The sequence below is a fragment of the Dermacentor silvarum genome, chromosome 10 (genome assembly GCF_013339745.2).
Source record: "Dermacentor silvarum isolate Dsil-2018 chromosome 10, BIME_Dsil_1.4, whole genome shotgun sequence".
In the NCBI taxonomy this organism is placed as follows: domain Eukaryota; kingdom Metazoa; phylum Arthropoda; class Arachnida; order Ixodida; family Ixodidae; genus Dermacentor; species Dermacentor silvarum.
Window position 1 is genome coordinate 67,866,826 of NC_051163.1, and position 13,649 is coordinate 67,880,474.

Below are 13,649 nucleotides of genomic sequence, written 5' to 3' on the forward strand. Positions count from 1 at the left end.
GGCGCCACTGCTCGGGTACAGCCGTTCGCGGAGAAGCATTCCCACAGCCGCGTTTGCACGCGCGACTGTGACTCTAATCAGGCCGTAAATAACATGTTTTATAGTTGCACATTACAGGTTGAATATTGAAGTCGTTATTAGAAGTGCCGATTACCGCACATAGGTGAAAAGTGTGCCCAAGGAGTGCCAATTTTTTGTTGAGTGAGCCTCAATGCTCTCCATGAAGACTGCCCGCTCGACTCACCTGAAATGAAAAGAAGTGCTGTAATACAAAAAATCGGGAGTGGATTTACGTGTTTCTTCAAGAAGACTTTGTCCAGCAAGCCCACGACGCGGCCGCGAAGCTCCGTCTTCCGGTCCTTGCAGGACCAAATAAAGTTCTCCATCCATCAAGAAGACTTCAAGACGATGGATCGCGTTTATTTACAAGATGATGAATGCGAAGCTATCGCTCAGCGAAAACAGACCACGGTGCCACTCCCGATCCAGCCCAGCTTCGTTCTTCTCTTCAACCGAACTCCCCTCGCACGTTTCAATATTCTCTCTGCGCTGGCAGTGGCACGGCCGCTAGGTAGGTAGGTAGTAAAATTTATTGAGGTCCGGAAGAATCTTCACCCCGTTTTCATAGGGGGCAAGACTGCGGGCCGCTCCCGCGTTGGGACGGGAAAGCCAAGCCTCACCGCCGCATCGTGGGCCTTCTGGACCGCCCGGAGTTGATCAATTCATTCGTGGCTCTTTTTACATAAAAAAGGTACGGCCTGCTGCGTCGCGTCGCCGCCAGTGGGCGAGCGCGTCTCGGCTGAGTTGACAGTTGTGGCCGGCTGTTTTTCCTGGGTTCGAAAAAACGTTTCCTGGTCTGTGCGTTCTTTTTTTGCGTGTACGGCGGATAAGCGGGAAACACAGTCCGGACCGCAGTCGGAAGCAAGAGCCTAATCTTCGTGTTCTTCTTATAGTCATTCTCAGTAAAATGTAATGAACACACCAGCGACCGGTCGCTTGGCTCCCATTTGCTTCCTTTCGCTGCCGGCCCTTGTCGAGAAATATTCTTCACCCACGCTTCCCGACGCTGTAGATCGCAGGGGAATTCGTGGTACTTCACAGTTGCGTCTCTTCTCGCGTTCGAGTTGCACAGCGGCCCACAACAGCTTCGCGCATCACACCGCTAGAAAGAACCGTCTGCCACACACGCGCACACCAAAGAACCGTACAAGAAACATGAGGCAAGCTGCTCACACACACGATCACACAAAAAAAAGCACACGAGAATGCGCACGGCAAAAATCACCGCATATCCACGACGTGAATGATGATGAGTGGGCGAAGCACCGGGGGATCATTCAGAGAAAAGAGAGCGCGCGTCGGGAACGAACGCTCTTGTGCACCGCAGCGCCCCTATAGCTACGGACTAGAGAGAGAGAGCGCGCGTCGGGAATGAGAGAAAGAGAGCGCGCGTAGGGAATGAACGCCCTTGTGCACCGCAGCGCCCCTAGCTACGGACGAGAGAGAGAGCGTCGGGAACGATACTAACTGAATGAACAAGCGTGGTGTGAGCGCGCACAAACAAACATGAATAGATCACACTGAATGACGGCAGACAACGACCGTCAAAACTCTGGCAGCAAGCGGATACGCCGCAGCGGCAAAGGTACGTGCGGTCTATCGCTTCAACGGAAACTGAGCGGCGAACAAAGGTCAGAGCCGTGTGGAGATAAGAGACGGTGCGAGCGAGCGACGAGCGCGGTTGTTGGCAGAGTGGAAGTGCCCCCCCCCCCGCTCCCTCCGGCGCTGGCTTCCCGCTTCCTTGCTTGCGCGTGGGAGATTGAGTGCGTTCGCTCTCCGTGATAGCGCGCGTCCCCGCACGCTTCCGGTCGGGCATACGGCACGCGGCGAAGATTTTATCTATAGGGAACCTCACGGCGACGGCGACGACGACGGCGACGACGACGGCAGAAATCCGGTTGAAGTGTCCATATAATTGCTATCGCAATAAAAGAGAGCACAGCTGCGCATCTAGCGGGAGCGGCGAGTACTAGCGTGGCTACAGCGGCGCGGCTGCGGACAAGGCTCGACCCTAAAGGGCTCTGTTATACTCCGGCGTTCACAACGCGCGCGCGCGCCGGGGTTCGTTTCGTCGCGTCACGTCGGCGATGCCCCGCCAGGCGCAAATCCGCCTGCCCTATAGTCCAACGCGACGCGGCCCGACGCCGCGGCCGTAGCCAAAGCAGCGCATGCTCAGTAGAGCAGAGCGCCGCGTGGAAAGAAACACGGACGCGGTGCAGTCTGGGTAACGTCGTCGGCGTGAAATGCAGCATGCTGCCTTTCGCGCCGGCTGCCGCCGGGCTGCGCCGACGGACGCTGGACGCGGTCGCGCCACGCGTCAGACTATAGAGTGCTCGCGTTTTGCTAGCGTAGCGTCGCTGCGCCCAGCGTGCGCGCGCGTCGACGTTACGTCGGCAGTATATCGAGCCCCTAAGGAGCTAAGCCCCTAAAAGCTCACCAACACGCATAAATCCTGAGGCAACCACATTGTAGCACGAACCGGCGTCTGCCTCGCTTACCGTAGTAGTGGCGTCCTCACCAAAAACAGCGGCCGCAACTGTCGACTTGCGCGTCCCCTCCCCCTCTCTCTCCTCTCCTACGCTCCCCCCCTTTTTTCCTCCACTAGGAATCCGGAGAGGCACGCACGACAGGTGGTGCGACAGCTGCATACTCCGCTGGGGGCGCCACGGTAGTTCTACGGTATGAAAATGACGGAGCGCGCGCGCCTCATTCTCTCTCCTGTGCAGCGCCGCGATGAGGGCTCGGTCCGTGCCGCGAAACCATCTCCCGCTCAAGCTGAACATCTCCCCGTTGCTTCGCATCCACACATGGTTCCCTTTAGCGGGAGATGGAGTAATTTTAGGGGCGAAGCTCCTTAAAGCGGCACCCGTTTGTCCCTCGTCGTAGTAGTAGTGTGTGACCAGTCTGAGAAAAAGAGAAAAAAAAATTAAGTTGTGTCCGTAGCGTGGAATCGAACCAGGGACCCCTCGCTTCCGAGCGCGCGGCGTTAGCCCACTACGCCACGAAGCACACATAGACACAAGCACCACGATGGCAATAAATACCCAACATTAACGAAAGGCCGCGTTTCTAGCGCGTTTCTAACGCGTTTGTGCTAGCGCGTTACGGCCCGTGTAAGAAGCTGGTGTAAGACGCTGTGGCCTCTCCGCCTTACCTTCAACGCGTTTCGAACGCGCTGCCCAAGGCGGTGGCAAGTCAAGTTCAAGTCGAGGAGCGTTTATGAATACGGGGGGTATACTCTCTCAGCAGTCATGTGATGGCGTCGGCAAACGCGGTGCACGTTCCGGCATGTGTAAATGGCTGCGTAAGACGCTGTGGCCGCTCCCCCTTACTAGAGAGTACTGCACGTCTCTAACGCGTTTGTGCTAGCGTCCCCTTAAGCGGGAGATCCGATGATTCCCTCCGGAGCATCGCCCACTCATCATCACTCACCCCGTGGATATGCTGCGATTTTTTTTTTATCCAGGGGCCTTGGCAGCATAATCTCCCAGCGCGTTCGATTCGAGGCCTGCAACCCCGTCTGGAACCCCACCCCTGGTCGCACTCCCATACCATGTGTTCCAGGGTTGCCCTGGCCTCACAAAACTTACATTGGTTTCACGAAAAATGTCGCAGTTTCACCCGAAAGGCGAAGCATCAATTGCGGTAGCAAATTAGTAGAGAGCTAAACGGTGTAAGGATAGTAGTTGTATCAGCTGTATAAACTTGGACATGCAGCAGCACCAGCAACGCGCAGAACTGTTGTCGACGCCGTCGGCATTTTGCCCGCATTCGCACCGAACGCGCGCGGCGTTAGTGACTGTTGCCGGTGCCTCTGGGGGCGGCTCGGAGGTTTTCGACAAGATCAGAATGGGACACTCGTCGAGCAGCGTCAGAAATCTTACCCACCTTCTCAGCCTCGCAACGTTTTATATAAATAAGCATTTGGTTACGCAGCTAAACGTCGCCTTCCCTCCATCCCCCCCCCCCCCCCACGGCCTTTCGCGTGACGGAATAAGTCGCGTTTGCTCTATATATATGGTAATTGTAAAGGAGGAAAGAGATGCTCAATTCTGCATCCCTTCAGGCAGCACGGCGCAGAACGCGCATTCACTCCCCGTGAAAGCGCGTGTCCCTCGCTCCCTTTCACTCGCACGTACAGCTTACGGCGACGATTTCATCGTCGTTGACATCATACGGAACCTCACGGTGACGGCGACAGCAGAAATCTGCTTTGGAGTGTCCATATAATTGCTATCGCAATAAAAAAAGTTTGATGTGTTAAAATAAAAGGAAAAAGGCTACTATATACAGTATATTATAGATGTATGCAAGTTTCATGTGCGTATTGGTGCAAAATAAAAGAAATTTAATGGATCGCGTACCGACATGGGTACATCAGAGCGCGACGAAGAAAAGAGAAAAAAAAAAGCAGGAATGCGCTGCGACTACTACCGAGATTGAGAGTCAAACTGGCTACTCACCAAATTTCGCGGTAAATATCGGTCAAAATTTAGGGGTTGTCACCATCCTAAAACAGCACTTCCATGTGGGCTCTCTAGTCTGAGGGGACAGTTAACTTGAAGCTACGAACACAGATGGTTTTCCGTCGGATGCATCTCGCGCACCATCAAAGCGCGTCGCCACGAACGCTGCTCCTCTTCCTGCCAGCTTTGCAAGGCCCCTGGTAGATGGCTTGGCGAAGTCACACTGTTACTACTACAAAACAGCAGTTACATCAGGTGCTGCGTCACGAAAACCTGTCGCTCCTCGTACCGTTAGAACACCGGCCAATAAGCTCGAGCCCAGTACCGAAAATTACTGTCGCTTTCAATGCTGCGCCCTTCGGGCGAAACATCCAATTTGTGAAAACGTTGTCGCGTTCGTTTAGCACTAAACTAGTCGCACTGCACCAAGAACACTGCCGTTCTCGCCTTCGCAGCAGTGATATAGAACGCTGTCTGATAAAGGTAGTGTAGCGATAACATAGAAAGCCTTCTTCCATAACAGTTTTATTGGTTTCGTTAAAAACCGCACACTTTCAGCCTATTTTTTAATTTATCGTGTGACGCTAAGAACATTTGTATAAGAGAATGACCGTGAACACTTAGTGTTAGTTAACAGTACAATCAACGCAACCAGCTTGCTAAAATGTAACCAAACGGCAATAACATGCGGACGTATCTCCGGGATTCCTTAAAATACACGCAACCATAAAATAACAGTCTACATTACCAGCTGTCGCTATCGCTCAGCTATTGCTACAAGGGCATCAGCCAAAAACCATAAAATCGAGAAAATATCTACACGACCACACTATGTGGGTTCTTTAAAATACTTCTTTGCGGAACGCAAACTGGTGCCGGTTGCAGTGATCGTGCAGGATCTGGCTCAACGCTGGCGGTCCGCAGTAGAACACGGTCACCTTGCCTTTCTTCTGTTCCTTGATCCCTTGGAAAACTTTCTCCCAATCGGGCCTGCCGGGCTGGGTCCGGCTCTTGAGCCCCGATATCAGACACCGCTTGTCCTTCTCGTGGAGCAGGTCTAGCGCTAGTTGCAGACCCACCGCCTTCATGTCCGTGCGACTCAGCGCCGACGTGATGTAGATGTGAACGTCCAGGAACCGCTCGAGGACGTCGCCCAGGAGCGCCTGCTCGGCCTCCAAGTCACTCAGCAGACGCACGAACCACTCGAGAGACTGCTGGCTGCGGTTGATCCAAATGAAGTCCACCTTGCGAAGCTTCATGACGCTGCTCGGGAGCTTCTCGACCCAGCAGTGGCTGCACTGCGGGCACGTGGAGCGTGCCTGGTAATACCTATTTGGACAAAATAAAATACCGGTAATCAACGAGAAGCATCTCTCGGCTACTAAAGACAATAGCATAGTGGATGAGAACAGACTACCTAGTAGGAAGTGTGGCGTAATACGAGCTATGCTTTACTCTATTGCTTCTAGAAGACTTTGCGGGAAAAGAGGAGATGCGGTCATTACAACAATAAAGGCAAAACGTCGGGTAGGTAAATGTTTTCAAGCATGCTTAGCTAATTTCCTCAGGCTATTTACTGATCATATAAACTCGCAAAACGGACAGATAACATGTACAACAAGGTAGCCCGATGCACGTCTTCATCATATCGCCACGCGGGCACGTTGACTTGGTTATACTTGCTGAAGTTGTCACGTACTGTATCCGCGTACCTATATGTTAAAAGACCAGTTGTACATGTTGCAACCATGTCATTGTCTGTGTTGGTCAATGCATTTATCTGTAACTGAAGCTTGCAATGTAGTTGGATCATAGTCCTCTGTCATAGACAGGCTGTAGTGGGGAAGAGAGCCCAGCCTTGGCCCAAGAGCGTCGGTCACTGTCTTGCGCTCTCCGGGCTTCGTCATCCTCTCTCAATGGCTGCGGACTCTTCCCCACTACAAGGCTTACATCTGCCTAAAGAACTCCGCAGACTTAACTGTAGTTCACATTTATTTTACGCGAAGCATTACGAGTGTCTCAGCGCGATAGCTTGCACGTGGGAAATTATAAAGCTTCTTCTATTCCGTCTTTCGAGGCATACATTCGTGGCCAAATCGAAACGCGCCGAGCGTTTCAACGCGCTAGGTTGCACATTATGGTTGTTCTATTATATAAAGCGAACCGCGAACTTCGGACCAGGGAAGCCGAACGTAAACGTCAACGTGGGCAGGAAACTTCTACGGAAGCAACACGGGCTCGGCACGCCGAAGTGCCGAACAACCCCGTACAAACGTCTCCTCTCTTCTCAATACATTCTCTCACTAACTGTCATTGGGTTGTGTTGCCAAGTGAAACGAAACGGAAACTCGATGCGCACCCCCCCCCCCCCCCCCCCTGCGATGCTTTCGCATCCCACCATGGTTGCCCGTAGGGTGAGATGATGTGATTTTTTTATAACGAGCACTACATTTTCTAGCACTTTACAAAATACTTCGTCTTTACTTCCCAATTAATGAAAAGCTGGTCAGCTCACAGAATTTGAACGCGCTCGGCTTCCGAAGGCCGATTGTGCGCTAATGTAATGCTAGCGTTCGCACAAGTACGCATACAGTAAATGCAGGCTAACACTGGATTACAGGGGTACTAACACTATATTTTAGTCTTGTTGCTTTATTTGCATGTTCCTTTAGAGCTGCGGTACCTCTAAACGCCCTAAAAAGCAATGTCATGCCTAACAGCACCTAAATAGTTTAATATAATAGATTTCTTGTTGTCAGCTTTCATTTCCTTTCTACTGTGTTCTGACGTCACGACGCATTATGTGGTCCCGTGGGAGCAGGCCACTGCGACGTCTTGACATTCGTTATGGCGTTACATCGTTGAGCCCACAATGAGTAGCAGCATACGAGGCAACTTCAGGAGCCGCAACGGAGCTAGTGTCCAAGCGTTGTAAAGTCATGGTCACACATGACCACAAACTGAGTCATGACGTCATAACACAGTATCCTCCTGGGGAGTGAAACCGAAACTGGCCGTAGAAAAGCGATTATAATAAATCATGTATGGCGCCCTGAAACTAGTCCCTTTTTTTTCAGTGTTTCGAGGTCTAGAAGCTTCATCAAGAAGCTTCATCAAGAAGCTTCATCAACTGAGCTAGTTGGTTTATTCTTCGAGGTTGTAGAACACTGGCGCAGAAAAGAACGAACAGACGTGGACGTAGCTGCCACGTCTGTTCGTTCCTTTCTGTGTCTGTGCTCCACAATTGTCTGCTGCTACAAACCTCGAAGACCTTCATTTAACGCAAAAAAAAAAAGAACGGAGAGTCGGAAATATCACGTAAATGCCCCTCTAGCGGCACGCTTACCTGTACATGATGCTCTGAAGGATGCTCGCGAACGGTGTCACTCCAATGCCAGCAGCGACGAGGACGGCGTGCTGAGCTTGAAAGATGTGGCTCGAAGGCGACCCGTAGGGTCCGTCGATGCGTACCGTCAACGGGTTCCTGGCGATGATCAGGCTCGTGTAGTCGGCGTAGCGCGCCCCCGTCTCGAGGCCTCTGCCGACGATGGCCTCCAGTTCGTGGCCGGTGTCCAGAAAGGCGCAGCTGTCCCTCGGCTGCGTACCCCGGGGCATGAGCACCACGCTTTCCGAGTCCCTGAGCCTGTTCTTGTCCAGGTAGGCACCCTCGATTCCGTCCATTGAACGCAGCCGCAAATCCGAGGCGCTCACCTACGTAAGCAAAATATATACTAAATGGGCCGCGGTCCGAAGCGGATATTAGAAATTCAGGGATGACGCCAGAGTCTGTGAAAGAAAGGAGCGGTTAGAGCTATTGTGTGTTTTAACAACATGAAACTGCACGGTCGGACGCCAATTTTTCGACCACCTTGGGTTTCTTACATGCACCCAAACCACGGTACACGTTTTTTTTTTTCTATAGTCGTGTTCTCAGTCTTTTTCTGTATCTGTATTGAACTTTGTTTGCAACATTTAAAATGCATCATTTTATCACGCACTTTTCCGCTCTTGCGACGTTTTGCGTATCTGTACTCTATCTAAAAAAACGTTAACAAAGAAGCAATGGTAACTGCATGCCGTTTGATGATAAAGAAAGGCGGGGGTCATCGGGTGGCGAGGGTTACTACAGGCGCGGTAAGATTTTGTATGCATTTTTTAACACCTATGCAGCCACAAGTACCGCCCTTGGCACGACGTAAATATATGATGATATCTTGCCTTCACACTACGCCGATTCACCTTCAAGGATAAGCATCAACAACAAAACCAGCAACAACAACATGGAACTATTTCAGTGTAGCCGTAGGCAGCTTCAGTAGCAAAATCCTTTGGCAACAACCTTATTGAGCATGCTCTGCATACTCAACAATCTTTTGCTTATGCGATTTTCTGTACGGTAATCTTATTTAGAGTGAAAAGCATGTAGTTCTATGGCAGCAGCACCTGTGCAGGCATGCACACGCTTTCCTGTGGCACACCTAGGCGTTGCACCGTCGAGATCAAGGTAGCGTCCGCGACCGCGTGGGCGCCCTTTCCGTTTGTGCTTCGACGCCGCAGTGCTCGCTGTGTATGTTCGTGGTGTGCATACGCTTGCCCGTAACCCGCGTTCACGAATTGAAACGCCACAAATTTTTTTTAGTAGACTGATTACATAGTCATGCCATTCTTGCCTTCGTTCCGCTAAAGGTACCTCAACAATGCTCAATTGTCGCTATAGACCATAGACTTCCCCAATAGCGCTAACATGGCTCTGCCGTAGACTTTCTGAATAGCACCGAACTAATCGCGTTGCTTCTATTGTCAGGTGACAAACTAAGAATTACAAACAAGCTTCACCAACAAAAATGCAGTGCACCTGCCCTTCACCTCTGAAAGAGAATAGCAAGCTGCAACTCGCTAACAGCTCAATGACTTTGCTCTGCTTATGTTTACGCCAGACTAAGTGAAAAATAAAAGCTAGTTGTTCCAAGCTAAAATGGTAGCTATGGCTGAGCAGCGATATCAAGACATTTTCCCTAGATGTTCAGGTTTCATCCTGAAGCCAGTGACACAAGAACCGATATGTAGGGAGAAAGCCGTTGTTTTAAACCCGCGTAACCACTTGACGTGAGGCCAGTAAGCAAACCTAATTGGCTAGCGCATCTATGCAAATAGTGTTCGAGTTCGACAGCGCACACATAACTCTAATTATCAAGTTGTCATGGACAATAGTCTACAGGGTTCCCTGCAGGAAGAATTGCGTTGTTCCCTTACCCTTCCGGATGGAGGAAGCTCGGAGGCTTCGCGCCTGAAGTTGTCGAAGTACTGGTAAAGGTGGTTCGTCCAGCCACCAAAGGAGCGGATATGAAGCCATATGACGTCGTCCTTCTCGGGCGCGCTGCTGATGGTGAACGGGTGCCACTCGAATCGCGCCAGACACGGGATGTTGAGGTAGATGTAGTCACCGGGGTGATAGTCGAAGTCGGGAGGCTTCTTCAGCACGAGGTGGATGACTTTAGAGGGCAGGATGACCCCCTTGAGCACCGTCGTCATGCCGTACGAGCTGAAGAACCGGCAGGCACGCACCAACATCTCCATCGCGAGCAGCAGACCGGGGACAAGGAACCACTTCCAGAAGTTGGGTGCGTGCAGTACCAAGACGAACCAGAAGACGGTGTACAGCAGGTGGGTGAAGTAGAATACTTCGAACCGGCCGCTGCGACGCAGGCAAGGCAGCGAACAGACGACCATCACAGTGAGGACTACTAGAAGAACCCACCCGGTCAGAGACGCAGTGCCGCCTACCCAGCCGATGTCGTGATGGGTCGTAAACAAGTAGAGAGCGAGCATGTGGCAGTCACCCTTAGACAGGCGAACGAAGTTCAACACGTGAGCGAGAGTATGAAGAACGCTATACACAAATATGCACCAGCCTGTCAGCTTGTGATAGTATATGCTACTGTCCAGAGGCAGGAACCTGCCCGCACCGTGGCTGCGAAGCCAGGTGACACAGTGTCTCAGTACTGGAAGCGCCGTGAAAGCGCAAACGAAGTTCAGGAGCTGGCCGAACTCGCGGGCCACCAGCTCGTACTTGCTGTGCAGACCCATCGTTGGCGGGTCAGGCATCCACTCGACTTCGGCGCCGTCCTGAGTGCTGAAATAGTTACTGTCGCCGGAATGATTCAACCCGGCCAGCGCGGCCATCTGCCAGGTCAGCACTTGAAACCAGTAGCGGTCGATGCTCTCTCTAAGGTCCCGGTGCTTCATCGATTCGGCTTCCATGCGACTCAGGAACACCGTCAACTGGAGGGCGAAGAAGAAAAAGCAGAAAGCTACGCTTACTGAGTTGTTCCTCACGTAGATCCGCGTAAGCTTCTTGGGCCAACGCGACGTAAGCGTTGGCTTCCCGGAACGGCGACTTGAGGGTGGAAGGAGCCAGCGTTCGACGCTGACCGTCAGGTTCTCGTAAAGACCCGGTCTGCTCTGCAGCTGGCAGCGGAGTTCGTCTAAGGTGACAGAGCCCGTTTCATCGCGGTCGGCGTCTTCGAAGAGCACGTTGGTCAATTCGTCGAGTTCGTACTCGGTAAACTGCAGGCCGTTCTCTTCCATGCACGCTCGCATCACGTCTCTAAGTTCCTGCGGTTGGATGAGACCATCGCCGTCGACGTCATAAAGCTGGAACAGGATAGTCAGCTTGTCGTCCTGCGACTTTTTGGCGAAGCGCTTCACAGCTGCGATGAACTCGTCCAGCGAAATGGTGCCAGATTTGTCGGTATCGAACAGTTGGAACATGCGCTCGGCGAAGAAGGCGTTGCGAGACTGCACGATCTGTCGGAACTGTTCTCGGTTCAACTCTTGCCCGGGTCCGACTGCTTCGCGGAACACACGTTCCAGGTGGCTCAGGTTCTCGAAGGTTAGGCCAGTAGGGGACTCGGCTTCGGGCAGCCTGGCGATGATATCCATGTCGTGTCTTGGTACCAGTCGACCTAGCCTCTCATCAAAATTTGAATAACTCGCCCTTGTACGGTCGCGGCTGAAATATGGCTCAAGCTACCTCCAGGACACATTTTTCGAAGTATGCAGCCGCATTGTCAAGTCGTGAATGCCGACCAAAGCACACCGCACGTGAATGATTGTGAAAACCAATGGCACTTCAGTCCTGTAGCTGCAGTGGTCTAAATACCACTAACCTCACACATCAGAATCGGCCAGCCGAGTGTGCTGAATGGAAGCTGATTTATAAATGGTGTCCCAGCCTGCGTAGCAGTCGGTCGATGTCTCGGCTAGTCGCAATGCGCCACCGCTGCCTCAACGCCTTCCGGAAAACTCTGAACTTGCCGCACAGCTCATGGCCACGTTCGTCGCAAGTAGATATCTCGACGATTTTCCGATGTTCGCTCGATGATAGCCTTCAGCAACTTTTCCTTTTTGTGCACGTGTTGTCGAAACGCAGCTCGAAAACGGAGGTGCTTACAAAGAACAAAGCAGGCCCGTTGTGCGCAGGTGTCGGCATATAAAAAAATGTGACCGCATGTATCGTACAGCGTTCGCCGACGCGTACAGCGTGTACCTAACAGCGCGTGCTTTCCGCCTGCTGCTTAAACACTGAAACACGTCGCGCTTTACTGCGGTTGATGATGTTAACGGACGCGCACAGTGGCTCCGATGCGGCATAGCGTCCGTGGATAAAAAAAAACCAAAACGGCATAGAGCCTAGCAAGATCACCGTGTTCATCGCCAGCAGGATGCGTCTGTTAAAGCATCAGTCTAATTTACGAGCTACGTTGTCATATCACATGAGACTACACTTGTGCGAGAGCTTCCTGAGGAATCAACGCCCCCTAATCGTGGCCAAGTTAGAGTACTACAAGTGATCTGTTCATCCAAATTGCAGGTAATCAAAGCTGCTTACTAATCATATTGAGGAACTTTGCTTCGGCAAAGAAAGCTTCAGTGCTGTAGTACCAGGATAAAAAAAAAGGGGGGGGGGGGGAAACTACAGCGTGCTTCATTGTTAAAGAACATATTTATTGCAACGAAAAATGTTCTTTTTTCTGGTGTCAGTTTTAGAATAAACGCAAACTACCTATTCAATTGTTATTAGCTTATCCTGTCTTGGTCTAATTCGCCCTTATGTATGTATTCTTCCAATTGGTTGGAAAGCTACATGTAGCTGTAATGAACAGAATGGCTTTGTATTCCATGTAACTTTTGTTTTTATTTTACGCTTTGCTCCGCAGGACGTAAACCTGTGTCGTAATGGCTGGAAGCTGCTTCATTAGGCAGTGTCGGACACAGCTTACCAACGATCAATTTCTTTTGTTGCTATGAACACGAAGACAGGGCCATTAGTACTCTGCTTCGTTCACCACCAGCACTTCTCAGCGACCGAGCAACGCGAACCGGACGCTGCTTCTGCGGTAAGTGTGCTACTTCGTACTGTGCGACATGCCACAGCAGTGTCGTTTCCTTGTATACTGCATTTACTTTGAAATTGAAATTGTTTATTTGCCATCCTGTACATTTACAGGTGGGGGGACTGTAGAAAAAGAAGCTATCCTTGAACTGCTCGACGTCTCTACAATCCCTTGTTTCTGCAGGGAGGCAGCATCACATATACATATACACACATATACATACATATATAACAATATACATTTGCTTCACCGACACGTTACTCACTCACACTTTCCTCAAAGCATCAATGGAACATGTGCAAAAACACACATACATAACCCAACCAGATATCACATAGAAACCGTATACATCAGTTTGAGTTCCTTGGATGATGACGTAAAAAAGTGGTGTGGTTTAGCTTTGGTTAACTCCGGTTGATAGCGAAAGCATCACTGCCCTGGCTAGGCCCATTGTCGAGCTGTGGCCGAGGTGTGGTTTCGCAATGATATACAGACATGCTTGCAATGAATACAGTGTTTATTCATCATTTTTATGCTTATGAAGACACTGTGGTGACCAGTAAAGTAGTGAGACTTGGTTGCAACTCGCAACCGGGCCCAACTCGGGCAACGGCGGCAATGTCTCCTTTCAGGGCTCCGTAAAGGCCTAAACATAGTCCGATGTAGCGTGAACGCGCGCACACGTTATGTTACGTTGGTGAGAACAACAGTGGCTATAGTTAGACCG

The 13,649-nt window shown here is 51.2% G+C and overlaps 1 protein-coding gene across 1 annotated transcript; it reads right to left on the reverse strand.

Annotated features, from left to right (window-relative positions):
* Nucleotides 1–5,039: 5,039 nt before the first annotated feature.
* Nucleotides 5,040–11,848, reverse strand: LOC119465961 (NADPH oxidase 5-like). Its single transcript, XM_037726440.2, has 3 exons — nt 9,780–11,848; nt 7,873–8,237; nt 5,040–5,855 (listed from the first exon to the last, which is right to left on the reverse strand). Exons 1-3 carry the CDS (start codon nt 11,466–11,468, stop codon nt 5,369–5,371), a joined length of 2,541 nt encoding a protein of 846 aa, XP_037582368.1. The 5' UTR covers nt 11,469–11,848; the 3' UTR covers nt 5,040–5,368.
* Nucleotides 11,849–13,649: the final 1,801 nt, after the last annotated feature.

What these genes read in the sequence shown, in the direction of transcription:
- LOC119465961 (XM_037726440.2), bottom strand. Translation starts at nt 11,468, where the DNA reads ATGGATATCATCGCCAGGCTGCCCGAAGCCGAGTCCCCTACTGGCCTA. An exon ending in AGCTTCCTCCATCCGGAAGG is followed by an intron (nt 8,238 to 9,779) that starts GTAAGGGAACAA and finishes TTGCTTACGTAG; the next exon opens with GTGAGCGCCTCGGATTTGCG. An exon ending in CTTCAGAGCATCATGTACAG is followed by an intron (nt 5,856 to 7,872) that starts GTAAGCGTGCCG and finishes TTGTCCAAATAG; the next exon opens with GTATTACCAGGCACGCTCCA.